At 55.5% G+C, this 13,435-nt stretch overlaps 4 protein-coding genes across 4 annotated transcripts; 3 read left to right on the forward strand and 1 right to left on the reverse strand.

The window, feature by feature from the left end:
- Positions 1-1,416: 1,416 nt before the first annotated feature.
- F5Z01DRAFT_670442 (uncharacterized protein) lies at positions 1,417-3,459 on the forward strand (the record flags this gene model as incomplete). Its single annotated transcript, XM_046264561.1, has 1 exon — positions 1,417-3,459. The coding sequence occupies one exon, from the start codon at positions 1,417-1,419 to the stop codon at positions 3,457-3,459; it is 2,043 nt and encodes a 680-aa protein (XP_046122660.1).
- A 2,527-nt stretch (positions 3,460-5,986) lies between these two features.
- Positions 5,987-7,878, forward strand: F5Z01DRAFT_216433 (putative casein kinase I). Its single transcript, XM_046258177.1, has 3 exons — positions 5,987-6,474; positions 6,542-7,632; positions 7,760-7,878. Exons 1-3 carry the CDS (start codon positions 6,463-6,465, stop codon positions 7,767-7,769), a joined length of 1,113 nt encoding a protein of 370 aa, XP_046122661.1. The 5' UTR covers positions 5,987-6,462; the 3' UTR covers positions 7,770-7,878.
- A 1,420-nt stretch (positions 7,879-9,298) lies between these two features.
- F5Z01DRAFT_670444 (Endonuclease/exonuclease/phosphatase) lies at positions 9,299-10,748 on the forward strand (the record flags this gene model as incomplete). Its single annotated transcript, XM_046264562.1, has 2 exons — positions 9,299-9,441; positions 9,491-10,748. 2 exons carry the CDS (start codon positions 9,299-9,301, stop codon positions 10,746-10,748), a joined length of 1,401 nt encoding a protein of 466 aa, XP_046122662.1.
- A 178-nt stretch (positions 10,749-10,926) lies between these two features.
- Positions 10,927-12,555, reverse strand: F5Z01DRAFT_216440 (kinase-like domain-containing protein). The gene is made up of 3 exons (XM_046258178.1): positions 12,182-12,555; positions 11,483-12,125; positions 10,927-11,433 (listed from the first exon to the last, which is right to left on the reverse strand). The coding sequence occupies exons 1-3, from the start codon at positions 12,378-12,380 to the stop codon at positions 11,106-11,108; spliced, it is 1,170 nt and encodes a 389-aa protein (XP_046122663.1). The 5' UTR covers positions 12,381-12,555; the 3' UTR covers positions 10,927-11,105.
- Positions 12,556-13,435: the final 880 nt, after the last annotated feature.

Here is a 13,435-nt window from a genome sequence, read left to right on the forward strand (position 1 = left end):
GCGAAAAAAGAACATACTGACACATACACACACACACACAATTTCCGCGCGAACCACACTGCTTTTTACGATACCATTCTGCGAATGACGACACATTGCGTCGATCTTCTGGCTTTACGTGCCAATATTTTTTGAGACTTTTTTACCAATTTTCCCGCGTTGGCACGAGTACATATCTGGTTTCTTGTCCTATGTGCCCTCCCCCTCCTTGTAGGGGGGGACCATGGTGTTGATTGGGTCTACTGCATTTGGCACAAAGAAAGTCTGGGACGGAAGAAAGAAAAAAACACCAAAGAAAAAGGAGGGTGAGATTGTATGAATGGATGGACACAAGAGTCGAGCGTCATAGAAGGGGGCTTTTGTGCCATGACACTTTGCATCGCAGCGCGACGACGAATAGAAGGGGATGGTTGAAGGGAGAGTGATTAGAGAGAATGAAGGACATATGCCGTTATTGTGAATCGGACAATGGTGCCCCTATGGAAACCTCAACGTTTGCCAATGGAGTTTTCGATCATGGTGTCGTGGTCTTGTTCCTGGTATGGGAGTCGTCGAAGTTATATCCTTGCGCGTGATCACACCGACGATAGATGATGCATGTGATCGAGTCGTTGGCGCACGAACGGGCAGAAGTCATCTCAATTTTGGATTGAGCCCGGACTGAAGTATATTTATAGACTGATCGAGTACATGCTCGACTTGGATCCCTATACAATTATCTCTCACGTCGCTCCGTGAACATTGTGGAAGATACGTTGGTCTCCGGATAGGATTGCATGTGACAGCCTTGTGCATGGGCGACTAAGCTGCATCATCACTTAATCTGCTAGGAATATATCCATGAGACACATCTATTGAACAGATAAAATTGACATTGCAACCCGGGAGTAATAAAGAGTCATGATGCCTCTTGGAACGATGTAGTCGAGTTTGCTACGGATAGAGGCTGCCATGCTGCATGCGTGCCATCTTGCTGAGAAAGACGCCATGACGACAAGAAAAAGGGGTAGAACCACAAAACAATGGTATTGTGTTAATTAGTGCGAACAATAAAGTTTGGATCGACATGAACACCGGATTCAGCGCCGCCAAGATGGGCGAGATTGATAACAAGACCGGGGGTTTTTCAAGGGACGGATGCGCGTACTGCGTACTGCAACGATCACTGTATGCTGCATGCATTAACGCTGGCTGGCTCGAGCTGAGCCTCGCGAGCTGGAGCTTGTGCGGCGGCAGGGAAGTGCCTGCCACCACCACGTGCCTCCAGTCCATGTCCTCGTGGCTGGCGTGCATCGCCTCCCGCTCGTCTATCCTCATGCCGTGACATAGCCCAACAATTCCGAATACACACCCTTGCGAACGTGCACCTCACTGCGAACGCGACAGAATCAGCCTCCTGCTCGAGCGCGAGCCAGCATGGCGCACCACCAACGACATCATCCCGGTGGCAGCTACCCCCCACCACTCTTCGTCGCAGAACTCGATGGCAGCATCCCACACACGTCGCCAGACGGCGCGCCCGTCTTTGAGATGCCGGCAGAGCCATCTCCGAATAGCCAAGTCGACAGCCACAGCCAACCCAAGAAATCGGAGCGACAGAACTCTGACACCCCAGCCCAGGCCAATCCCTGGGCATACTTTGGGCCAAGCGACGACAGCGCGTCCGTAGTCACGCCGACACCCACAAACCGACCACCGGCAGAGCGTCACGATTCTGCAAGCAATAGCGCCGCGGCGACGGCTACACAGACGGAGCAAGGTGGACGTCAAGGTCACGCAGGATATGGCTCAGAGACAATGGTGCCCACCATGACTGGCGAATCGAGCATCTCGGCAACCGACTATCCATCAAATCTACGACCGGAGACTGTGAGCCCAGTCAGTCCCTCTGCTGGACCCAGTGCGTATTTCCCACCGCCGTTGAATATCAACAAGCCAGCCCAGCCTCAGTCTCCACCACCGCAAGACACCACTTCGTGGAAGTACAAGCCATACAAGCCATATTCGCCTGGGACGGAAGGCCATGATGCTTCACAACCTTCCCGATACCAGGATACCAGCAGCCCTTCCAAGGCAGGAGCAGCGACGGTGAATATGGTCTACAGACCGTATCGTCGACCGTCCTTCAAGGAGCCGCCGCAGGAGGAGCAGAGACACTCTCCATCATCCCTAGGACATACCTCTCCACGACCACAGCACGAGTCGTCAGTAGGCTCACCGGGTGCACAGCCGTGTTCTGAAGGCATGGCGCCCCATCATATATATATGGCACCAACACCCCAAGCTCCAGAGCATGATCAACCAAGTCTGAGTCCGAGGCTTGGAGGGGCACCTTTTCATGGGGTATCTCCAGCCACGCCACCGCGGCCCATGGAAAATGTCTCGTGGCCTCATCCGCAAGGTGTAGTGTCACCCGTGCCTTCTCAATCACCCCCAGCATCCTCCCCGAAACCTCCTGCAGATGCCTACCAGCACTCTCTGTCGCCGACATTCCCAGGTTCCGGCGCCGGCTCTCCAGGTCACAACTATGCACATTCGCCGCCGCCGCCGCCATCTTCACAGTCGCCATCAGCCCTGAACGCAGGCAGACGCACGCCCCAGCCATACTCTATTGCGGCGCCGGTGCCTGCTTCATCAGCGAGCTCGCCACGACCAGAACACCAAACATCTCAGTCAAGTCTGCCAGCATCACCACAACCATCCAAGTTCGCTACACTACCCGACGAACCCGCTCTTCCAAGCTCTCCACCACCAGCTTATGCCGACATTGCACCTTCTGGATCAAGTACACAGCCCCCGGCAGACGTGAAGGCCTCCATATTCCCACAAGCGCCGTCATCCTTCTCGGCACCGCAGACTCCACATGGGCATCAATCCCCTCCGCCGCCGACACATCCCACATCTCATCGGCCTTCGCCGCCCGTTAGCCATGCATCGTACGGAAGTGCGACCCCCCAACCACTCTCAGGCAGCTCACTTCATCCGCCCCCGCCTCTGCCACCCAGACCAAGCTCTTCTGGCGGACCAGCGCGGCCAGTTCCTGGCTTCTCTGGGCAACCAGTGCCAGCGGCGTACCCCGCGCCTCCGAAAACGTATTATACGCCCCAACATCAACCGCCCCCGGGAGGCTACTCACGACCGTCTACCGCCGGGACCAGCAAATTGTTCGGAGGCTCGGCCAAAAAGTGGCTCGACAAGACTAATAAGCTCGTGGAGAACAAGGTGGGCGAAATCTTGCAGAACCACCCCGACCCGAAATATAGACCGCAACCCGGGCAGTATGGGTACCATGGGGGACAGTCAGGCTACGCGGGACCAGCGTCGTCTGGGTCATATGTTACGGGACAGCCATATCACGGGCCGCCTCAGACACAGGCACAGGCGCCTCAGGAGCACTACCCAACGCAGCCGCAATACGCCCACCCTCAAGGTCCACCACCTCCCGGACCAAGGCCTTAGTTCTCAATATTGAATTTTGTATGAGAGAGCGGATCTAGCATAGCATATGATATAGCATTGCATCGCATGTTGGTGTTCAGTGGGCAACATGGGGATATATCTATTTCGCCTACCCGGGATTCAACGTGCCCCTCTGAACTCTGCGCACAACTTGCTACCAAATCCTCCGAACGTCCACGTGACCCATGCGCGCTTATGCCGGAGGGAGTCTGGAAGGGATGATCGACATGTCTCGACTGACTTTTGTCGCCTGCCAAGGCATGAAGAGAGCTGCATGGACCATATTATAATTTATCGCCGCTTACTCCGTACATTACGGCCGCACCTTGCTACATATCCTGATTGTAATCCTGAAACTGTGGTTACTGTGCATATACGTAGTACGTACGCGCCTTGAGGCATGCCTCATGTCTTTATCAAGGCGCGCGACAATGTTCCGACTCTTGGACAGCTGCGCCCTGCAACGTGCATATGCCTCCCACAGATGACACTATTTTCGGCATCACGACGCTGATAGGCTTTAGCAAGTTGTAACTAAAAATTAGCCGCCATCACCGACCAGAATAGGTGGGCCCTCCCCTCCTCTGTAAGGCGGGCCGCAACTTGGGTGTCAAGCTGTTTGTACGATAGAGGTTGCAAGAAGGGCGGGTTTCACATCTACGTTGTAGTACAGAGTACTCAAATTCATTCACCGGTGCGTCCTCAATACTGGAAGATCCGTGAAGGAGGGAAGTGCAGGTCTAGGTGGTGAGGGGTAAGGCGTTGACCAGCTGACCGGCTCAGAAGAAGCAAGAGGGCTGCCAGCTTTCGAACAAAAGGGCCTTGATACGTGAGAGCACCTTGGGATAACAAGGCTTCTAGATGCGGGCAAATGTTCTCCGGGCAAGGCAGTTTGTAGTCTCGGAAAGGGCGATGCCAAGCCGTGGAGGCGGTGGAGGGTATCGTTGATGCGGTGTAAGTGAGAGGAGGTGGCGGGTGCTGGACAGATAGATCATAGACATTCTAGGTGGCTTCGCCGCTGCCTTTCCATTTGCTGGCTTCACCGGTGGCGCCAGGAGGAATGGTTGGTCTTATTGCCTGAGGGCCGACAACTGGTACACCTCGGAACAAGCTGCAATGACGGCCCTCCTCGACGATAGTGGTTGCGTCGTCGAGAAGTGAAGTGCAAAACCCCCCCAAAGAGGTGATGGGGTTTTGACGCACAAGCGTGACCTGTACGTAGATCGATCGGCAAGCCAGGTCCTGTGACAGCTGACCGACCATAGGCAGGCTGAGCGGCGACTGAAAGGTATCACGGCGTGATATTAGGGCTCTTTTGGACGTACCACGACATGTAATAGGATTCTCGGTGCTGTGCTACGGATACGCCGCGAGCCTCGCGAGTCAGCAACCATTTCATCATACGTATTCGTTCACTCTCGCCGGTTAGGCTTGACGACCTGGTCGTTGACTGCACGCTGATTGTTTGGCGATGAGAGACGGAAGTCGCGCGGATTGCATATGCAGGTCGGTATTATCACTTTGGATGGGAAGGATAGCAGTGTTGGTTGAACTTGTTGGTTCCTTTTCTCAGCTGCCAGCTTGTTTCTGCTGCACCGCGAGTGCTGTGAGCCCCAAGGTCTTGGCATCCGCAGATTGCCCTGACACAAGTACCTCCTCCTCCTCCTCGGTACGGATGGTAATTAGAGCAATTGACGCACCCACGAGTCGGTGAGCAAAGTGGCGCAACGAGCAAGCGAGAAAAGGGGCCGGCTCCGTTCCTCAATGTACCGAATATTCGACTCCAAGGATCAACCCGTTGTAGTAGGTGGCTGGCAGTCAGACGACGTGGTTACAGAGGTGAGTTATTAGGAGGTCTCATAAGACGAGACCCACTGCTGAGAAGCCCAACGTTGAAGCCCAAAGCCTCAACAACCCAAAAGATGGCCGGCAGGGCGGGAGAAGGAAGGAAGGTTGCCCTTGGAAGGACATCAATAGACAAACACTCTGTCGGTGCAACAATGACTTCTTATCCTATCACCGTAGCACCGGCGTCTGTATTTGCACTTGTACCTCCAGTCCTGTCTCTCGGAACCGCATTGGCTGTGATAACGCCCAGCATTTATAGGATGAATCAATGCTGATCTGGTCGTACGCGCCCTTTTGAGACGCTCCCAGCCACTGTACCCGTGTGGTCGTCAGCTGCCCAACCCCCATCAGGTGCCAGAAGAGGCCCCTGTGGACCCGTCCAGTCCACTGTAAATCGTCGCCGGGCCCTGTCTGCCGGCTGGTCCTTGGGCTCACGAGCACCAGACCAGACAGACTCCAAGCCGGCTTGCCCGCCGCCCCCCTTCCCCCTTCCAGTCTTCGCCTCCAGCTAGTCCCGCTTGCCGCCCTTTCATCAATCTCTTCTTCTCCCGTCCTTTTCCCTCCCTCGCTTCTCGTAATCGACCTCCACACCACTCTCAAAACTCCCTCCTGCCGACCCACGCCACACACACCGTGACTTCGCGTTCCTCAACTCTCTCGAGGTTCGAGTCCCATTTCTCAACCTCTGCACCCACGACTCCCGATTGAGGGCATCGCCAGATTTCCGCCGACGCGTCTGACTTGCTCCCTCAATCCCAAGCCACTGCAGGTACGTCAGCCTCTTCTATTGCCTGGAAACATCACCGCCTGCCTCGCTGCACTTTGCTGTGATGCCATCGTCGGGGCAGGCTGGCATGGGAAACACATTTTTGGTCCGACTCTGATTCACTGTCACTGTTACCCGAACTTGTCAATGAGCCACGTTTGCCCGATGATGAGGACACGCTCTGGGTTTCGCACACACCGTCACCCAACCAACCTCGTTCCTCCTGCATCCATCCATCCATCCATTCATCCATAACTACGATCGGTCCTCGAATGTGCTGCTAACATTGCTTTAGCCATCAGTCTGCAAGCTTGTATCTACATCCCCATCAACCAACACCCACCTAATACTGCCTCGCTCCCCCGCGGATCGAGACCACCGACCTCACGATGACAACAATGGTACGCCGACTCGATTCGAACAAACCACCGCAAACACAGGGTTCGTGAGCACTGACAAGCAATACAGGATCTCCGCGTCGGTAACAAATACCGCATCGGTAGAAAGATTGGTTCTGGTTCGTTCGGAGATATTTACCTGGGCACCAACATCATTTCTGGAGAGGAGATTGCCATCAAGCTCGAGTCCGTCAAGGCCAAGCACCCCCAGCTGGAGTATGAGGCACGCGTCTACAAGTCTCTTGCTGGCGGTGTCGGCATCCCCTTTGTCCGCTGGTTCGGTACCGAGTGCGACTACAATGCCATGGTCCTGGACCTCCTCGGCCCCAGTCTGGAAGACCTCTTCAACTTCTGCAACCGCAAGTTCTCGCTCAAGACTGTCCTTCTCCTCGCCGACCAGCTCATCTCGCGTATCGAGTACATCCACGCCAAGTCGTTCATCCACCGCGACATCAAGCCCGACAACTTCCTGATGGGTATCGGCAAGCGAGGTAACCAAGTCAACGTGATCGACTTTGGTCTCGCCAAGAAGTACCGCGACCCCAAGACTCACTTCCACATCCCCTACCGTGAGAACAAGAACTTGACCGGTACTGCCCGCTACGCTTCCATCAACACTCATCTGGGTGTCGAGCAGTCTCGCCGCGATGATATGGAGTCGCTGGGCTATGTCATGCTCTACTTCTGCCGTGGCTCCCTGCCTTGGCAGGGTCTGAAGGCTGCCACCAAGAAGCAGAAGTACGACCGCATCATGGAGAAGAAGATGACTACCCCCACCGAGGTTCTTTGCCGTGGCTTCCCCAACGAGTTCGCCATCTATCTCAACTACACCCGCTCGCTCCGCTTTGACGACAAGCCCGACTACAGCTACCTCCGCAAGATCTTCCGCGATCTGTTTGTCCGCGAGGGTTTCCAGTACGATTACGTCTTCGACTGGACTGTCTACAAGTACCAGAAGAACGCCCAGGCCATTGCCCAGGCTGCCCAGAACCCCGAGGACGAGGAGAAGGCCCGTGCCGCTCGCAACGCCGCTGCTGGCGCGTCCGGCTCCAAGGCCGCTCCTGCAATCAACAGCTCCCGCCGTAAGATGCTTGAGCGTGGCTCTGGCGCTGGGGTCGACTCCCCCGACACTGGCCGTGCCATTGGTGGAAGTGATAGGATGTGAGTACCCCTTGCTGTCTCCCCTTCTCTGCTCCCGCAAGAAGGAATCTCATTTCCTTTCGCGCGTTGAGTGTGCTTTATACCGCTTTGCCGAAGGGAAATTTGCTGACAAGTATTGCTGACTCAGTGGACAATGAACAGGCTCCGCTCAGCATCAAAGGGCACTGGCTTCGTCTCCCGCCCTAAATGATGTTTGAACCCAGCCCCCCCCCCTCCTCCAACCTGCAGGACCACTTGAGCAACTGGCAATAGAATCGACGGCCTCTGCTATACCACCAGAAATCGACCCTTACTCCGTACACGATGCAGTCACCCGGCAAACCATGTTGACACAACGTCAACAGACTGCTACGAGCAATGTTGGCGATATTGGTAGACTGGCATCGATCACGCTCCTCCTTTTCTTTATGCGCTGCAAAATTATGTTCTTCGCCTCAGTTTTGAGGATGCATTGGCTCGGACGACTCAGGATTCCGGATTGACCATGCTGGTGGGTGGCTTGCAAAAGCCGCTTGCCTAGCACAGGCACCGGGACTTGGAGGTCAGTCTGAACGGCTCTTCCGGTGTTCTTCTTGGCTAGGAACACCGTACGCATCGGATCGCGGTTGCCTCTGCCGCCCTGTGTGCAGATCGAGTCGACAAACCAAGCGCTTCGATGCGATTCAGCAGCGTCCTTTGGTCGAACATTTCCTACTTTCATACATGTCTTCGGTGACTTTGTGTGCTTTTCTCCGCCCTCTCTTACTTCGTCTATGGCACTGGCATCACGGATCCTGGGTGTGGAGAGGAAAGTCTCGAATAGTCGGCCGATCTGTTGCTCGGGGCCAGCTTTGGAAGCCTCGCTGCATACCGGTGCTGCAGTCACGATTTTGGGATTTTGAGGATCCAAGGGTTTGCCTGGAATGTGGACGAGCTTCGCGGCATTCATTCGTGATGCGGAGTATGGCCGCTTAAATGAGCCACGGGCAGCGTCGAGACTTCCAGTCAACTGAGCTGTCTAGCAGCACAAGTCTTTGCAAGCCCGAGCCGATCTGTCACAATGAGGCGCGCCCTTCATAGCACAAATCTTCCCCCCAGACTGGCCGATTACATGCCTCACGAGATTGATAGTTCACACAATTATTATCGTGCCATCACTTGCGTCTCCGCGTTGTGCTGTATGTCTTCGCATGGTCAAATGTGAACCCAATTTAGATATTAGGCCGTCGTTCTAACTGTAAATGCCGTGACACAGCTGAAGGATACTTTGCTCGCGTAATTGTTCTCTTAAAGTTTGCGCTGGGACTGCTGGCTGGACCACCTTATTAACTTTCCTTACCTTGATGAAGCGAAGACCCTCCGCGTCTTTTTTTAGATCACTTACCCTCGATATGCTGATACAAAGGGCTAAGACTCGAAACACTTTCTGCGTTTGCCCATGCAGCCGCAAAGGTATCGGTCGATTCAACATGTCGGGGCGCTCATACCCTGGATAGCGTCGGTTCCGAGGGCGGGATGGTGGGCGTGATGGAAGGGACGTGCAGGGATCGGCGCGCAGGTGGGCGCTCCCGTTCACGACTTCGCCCTCTGAGCGTCGTCCATCCCCACCAACCATCGTCATCATCTTCCCTTTGGGCCCTGGTTTCGAATGACCAGGACCATGGTCACGACTAGAGCTCAAGCCGACATGGCGCCTTCAGCACTTGACCTCCTAGTCTTGACCCTGAATTGTGCAAAAGAGCTCATCAACGTGGGCATCTTTGCCAAGCATCTCCAGACAGCACTGTTGAAAGAAGGCGGCGGGTCGACGCTGCCCGACGTAGTAGTCTTGTAAGTAGACATCTCACCATGCACTGGGACCCCGACTAATGCAAGAAAGCTCTCTACAAGAAGTCGCGCCGCTGGGGTATTCCTTTGTGGGAGGATACTTCCTCAACCCGTACCTCGCCCGCTTCGAAGACGCTGTCAACCTCGCTGCGCTGAACATTCTCGACGACCAACGCGCAGCTGATGTCGTCTCCGTGACACAGACCCAGCCGGTCGATCGACCCAAGAAACCATACAGCATCGTCAAGAGCGGCAATGTGGGCTACACGGCCATTGTGCTCCTGGCACGGAACCCAGACCAGATCAAGGATGTACAGGAGGCAGAGATTGGGTTTGGAGCCGCCGACATGGGAAATAAGGGCGCCGTGGGGTTGAGGATGCTATTCGAGGCGGACAATGGGCAGGAGACTCAAGTCACGTTTGTGGCGACGCACCTGGCGGCCATGGAGTGGAATCTCGCGCGTCGCAACGCCAACTGGGCCTCCATCGTCCGGGGCCTCACGTTTGGCAACCCGGAAGACGTCGTCGCCAAGGCGCGCAGGCCGTCGTCGTCGTCGGCCGAGGACAATGGCGAGACGAGGAGCCTCCTGCACGACGAGAACCACCACGCGCGGCTGCAGAAGGAACTGCACGCGATATCCATCTTCAGGCCGTCCTCCCACCTCTTTGTCGCGGGCGACTTGAACTACCGCATCTCGACGACATCACCCCCCGTAGGCGCGTCATTCCCCAGCCTGGATCCGGACTCGGAGCATCATTATATGCACTTTTGGCATCTGGATCAACTCACCCGGGAAAAGGCCGCGGGGCGGACCTTGCATGGGCTGAGTGAGGTCAAGGTCACTTTTCCCCCGACATACAAGTACGTGGTGAAGGCCAAGGGCAAGGATGACGAGGCGCCCAACTGGAGCTTCGCGCCGCACCGGTACCCCAGTTGGACGGATCGGGTGCTCTACCTGGATACACCGTCGTCCGCGGACCACAAGGTTGATGTGAAAGGATACGACGCCCTGCCCGTGATCGCCTCGAGCGACCATCGGGCAGTCTACCTCCGAGCGTCCGTGCCGCTGTTGAGCCCTGGGGATATGGAGGGTAGCCTCTCCGCGGAGAGCGATGATCCGAGGGTTAAGTTGCCGCTGGAGATCGACCCTGAAGCGTGGGAGAGAAGGGCTGCGGCGAGGAGGAAGGAAGTCATGGTCGGATGGGGCATGATGATTGGGACGACATGGGAAGGGGTTCTGGCTCTGGGCACCTTGCTGGCGGTGGGTGTTGGGTGGTATTGGTATACAACGAGCAACGCGAGGCCTTGAGGGCATTTGCACATGAGCGTTATCCTGTTTTGCCTCGCGAGCGTTCTGGATGAGGGTAGAAGAAATGTAATACAGGCGGATCATACATAGAGCTGAAGATTCTGAGTAGAATCGCTGGATTATGATACCGTGTCAGCGTGTATTTATGCTTTACGGTGATGTGCTACAACTGAGTGTTGGCCTACTGCGGCTTATGCCCATGATACGCAGTATACCATAGAAGCCCAGCTTATTGGGAAAAAAGCGCAACGCTTGAGGCGAGTCCCTCCAGGGGCGCCATGCTAGATATACAAAAAAAAAGGAACACCCCTCGGTCCGCTTGTCGCCATCTTTGATGGTTCACGCTCGTCGTTCCCGTCAGAAATCCTTGAAATAGTCGTCGTATTTTTGCGCCATTTCTGCCGTGTACTCTGCCCGCTTGCCATCGTCTTCGGCGTAGTTGTCGAAGCATTGCGCATCCCCTGGATACCGCACAGGAGGCACAATCGGACCCTTGGTTCGTCGATTGTAAACGTCTTCCCAGTTCACACTCCTGAAGAATGGATGGTCCTTTACGCGTTGAGCACCGCCGCTAATGTTGCCCAACCGCCTTGAACGGTCGACGGTGCAGAACGATCGGATGATGTCTTGGGCCTCATCGGATATGCGGGGCTCCACGGGGAACAAGATTGGTTTCTCCACGATCCTGCCCATGTCAGCACGAGGACTGTCCCGGACGGCATCTTCAAACTTACTGCTTGTAAATCTCCATGGGGTTCTGGTGCCAGAAAGGCGGGTAGCCCGTTAGAAACTCGTAGAGCAGAATGCCCAACGCCCACCAATCCACGGCGGCAGTATGACCCTTGTTCTGGATGACTTCGGGCGCAAGATACTCTGGTGTTCCACAGAGTGTGTACGTCTCGACTGGTTTGTCCGCAGAGTTGCCCAGTCGTTTCGCGAATCCGAAATCCACCAGTTTGATGTGGCCCTCTGCATCAAGCAGGAGGTTCTCGGGCTTTAGGTCGCGATAAGCCACGCCGCCCTGCGCTTCGTGAAGATACTCGAGTACCAGCACGATCTCAGCAGCATAGAATCGAGAGGTTGGTTCGTCAAAGCGACGAAGCTTGCGTAGATAGCTGAACAACTCTCCGCCCGGAACATAGTCGAGGAGCATGTAGAGCGAGTCCTGGTCAGAAAAAGAGGCACTCAGCCTTGTGATGAAAGGATGTCCTGCCACTTCAGCAAGAATGGCTCGCTCATGCCGGACATGATCAATTTGCTTGAGCTTGATAATCTCAGTTTTCCGCAGGATCTTGAGTGCATAATGCTCGCTATCGCTGTCCTTGTCTGTCGATGACGACGTAGCGCGGCGGACAAGACAGACGCGGGCGAATGTGCCTAGGCATGTGTAAGGGACAATGTCGTTAACAAGGTCTCGTTCATCCAATATTTACCTGTTCCCAAAGTCCGAACAAGCTCGAAATCATCTGGCTTGAACTTCTGTGTCGCCGGGAGAGGCTTGGGCTCAGTGTCTCTGCTGGGCGCGGGGCCATCTTCGTGGACAAGGCCGGTGGCTGCCGCGACCTGTGCTGCCTTGTTGGCGATCCCTGAAGGCATGGAAGGGAACTGAGAGCTGGCGACTTGAGCTGCCATGCTGGCGGTAGGGCGCAAGCTGGCGGAACGATACAGAGTCTGAAATGGAGTAGATCAACGGGTCATTTGAGGAGGGGTGATGATGCCCTTGGCAGCGGAAGTCGTGATGGGCGGGTTCTTCATGTAAACCTCCAAAAGGAATAGGTTCGAGTGGTTCCCATTTCCGTCGCCGCAGGCGCTAATTGATCTTCAAGTACCTCAAAAGGGGAGAGGCTGAGGTGGGAAAATATGCATGTTTGCTCTGGGTGATGGATGGGTCGAAGTTGGATCTGGGTTGCGTCGGTTCGAGATCTCGGTCTAGCCAGTTGAACATTGTCACTCCTTCCTCTTGGGTTGCTCTCGCTCCAGTCCATGTCCTTGGCTGCGGCGTCTAGAACCGCTGCCATGGTGGCATCAGATAGACTGCGCCCATGTACTCGCCTGCTGAGTACAGGTTTGGAGGTACATTGCGCAGGCTCACGAGTGGCTTTACCCGCCGTTGAGGGGCGGGATCCATGGTCCCAGTGGCAGTGGTGGTGGTGGTGGGGCCTACAGGACCAAGAATGACGCAACGTGGGCGTCCGCGACATCTGGACTGTTTAGAGCGTGAAGGTTAGGCCCCGTTAAGACGCCCCTACCCAGAGAAACCCCCCTGAATACAGTCCGTAGCGGGGCTTACAGGGCTCACTTGCGGCCTGTTGGAGGGCTCTTTGCTCCCTAATCATGGCCGCTTAGATCCACGCTAACTTACCTTACGGCTGGGAGTACAGATGAGGGGACTGCCAGACTGGATCGTGAGACTGGAGGCGGGCACGGATTCAGGTTGGTGGCTCACATTCGTGCAGGGATAGGATGCACCACAACCTTATTCTTGCTCTTGGGGTCACGTCGCAGTGGTGCGGCTCTGGTTTGCGAGTGGTTGGTCCCGTCCGCCTGTGCCCTCATCATGGCCTCATACTCTGATGCTCAAGATGCACGTGTAATCACACCACCATCTCGCGGAAACAAAGTATGTACTCTTGGTGGCTACAGGAACACATGTGCACCGCCGCTGTCGGCATCTTGCGCCCCATGGG

This window comes from Emericellopsis atlantica, assembly GCF_019669845.1.
Source record: "Emericellopsis atlantica unplaced genomic scaffold F5Z01scaffold_2, whole genome shotgun sequence".
Taxonomy (NCBI): Eukaryota; Fungi; Ascomycota; class Sordariomycetes; order Hypocreales; family Bionectriaceae; genus Emericellopsis; species Emericellopsis atlantica.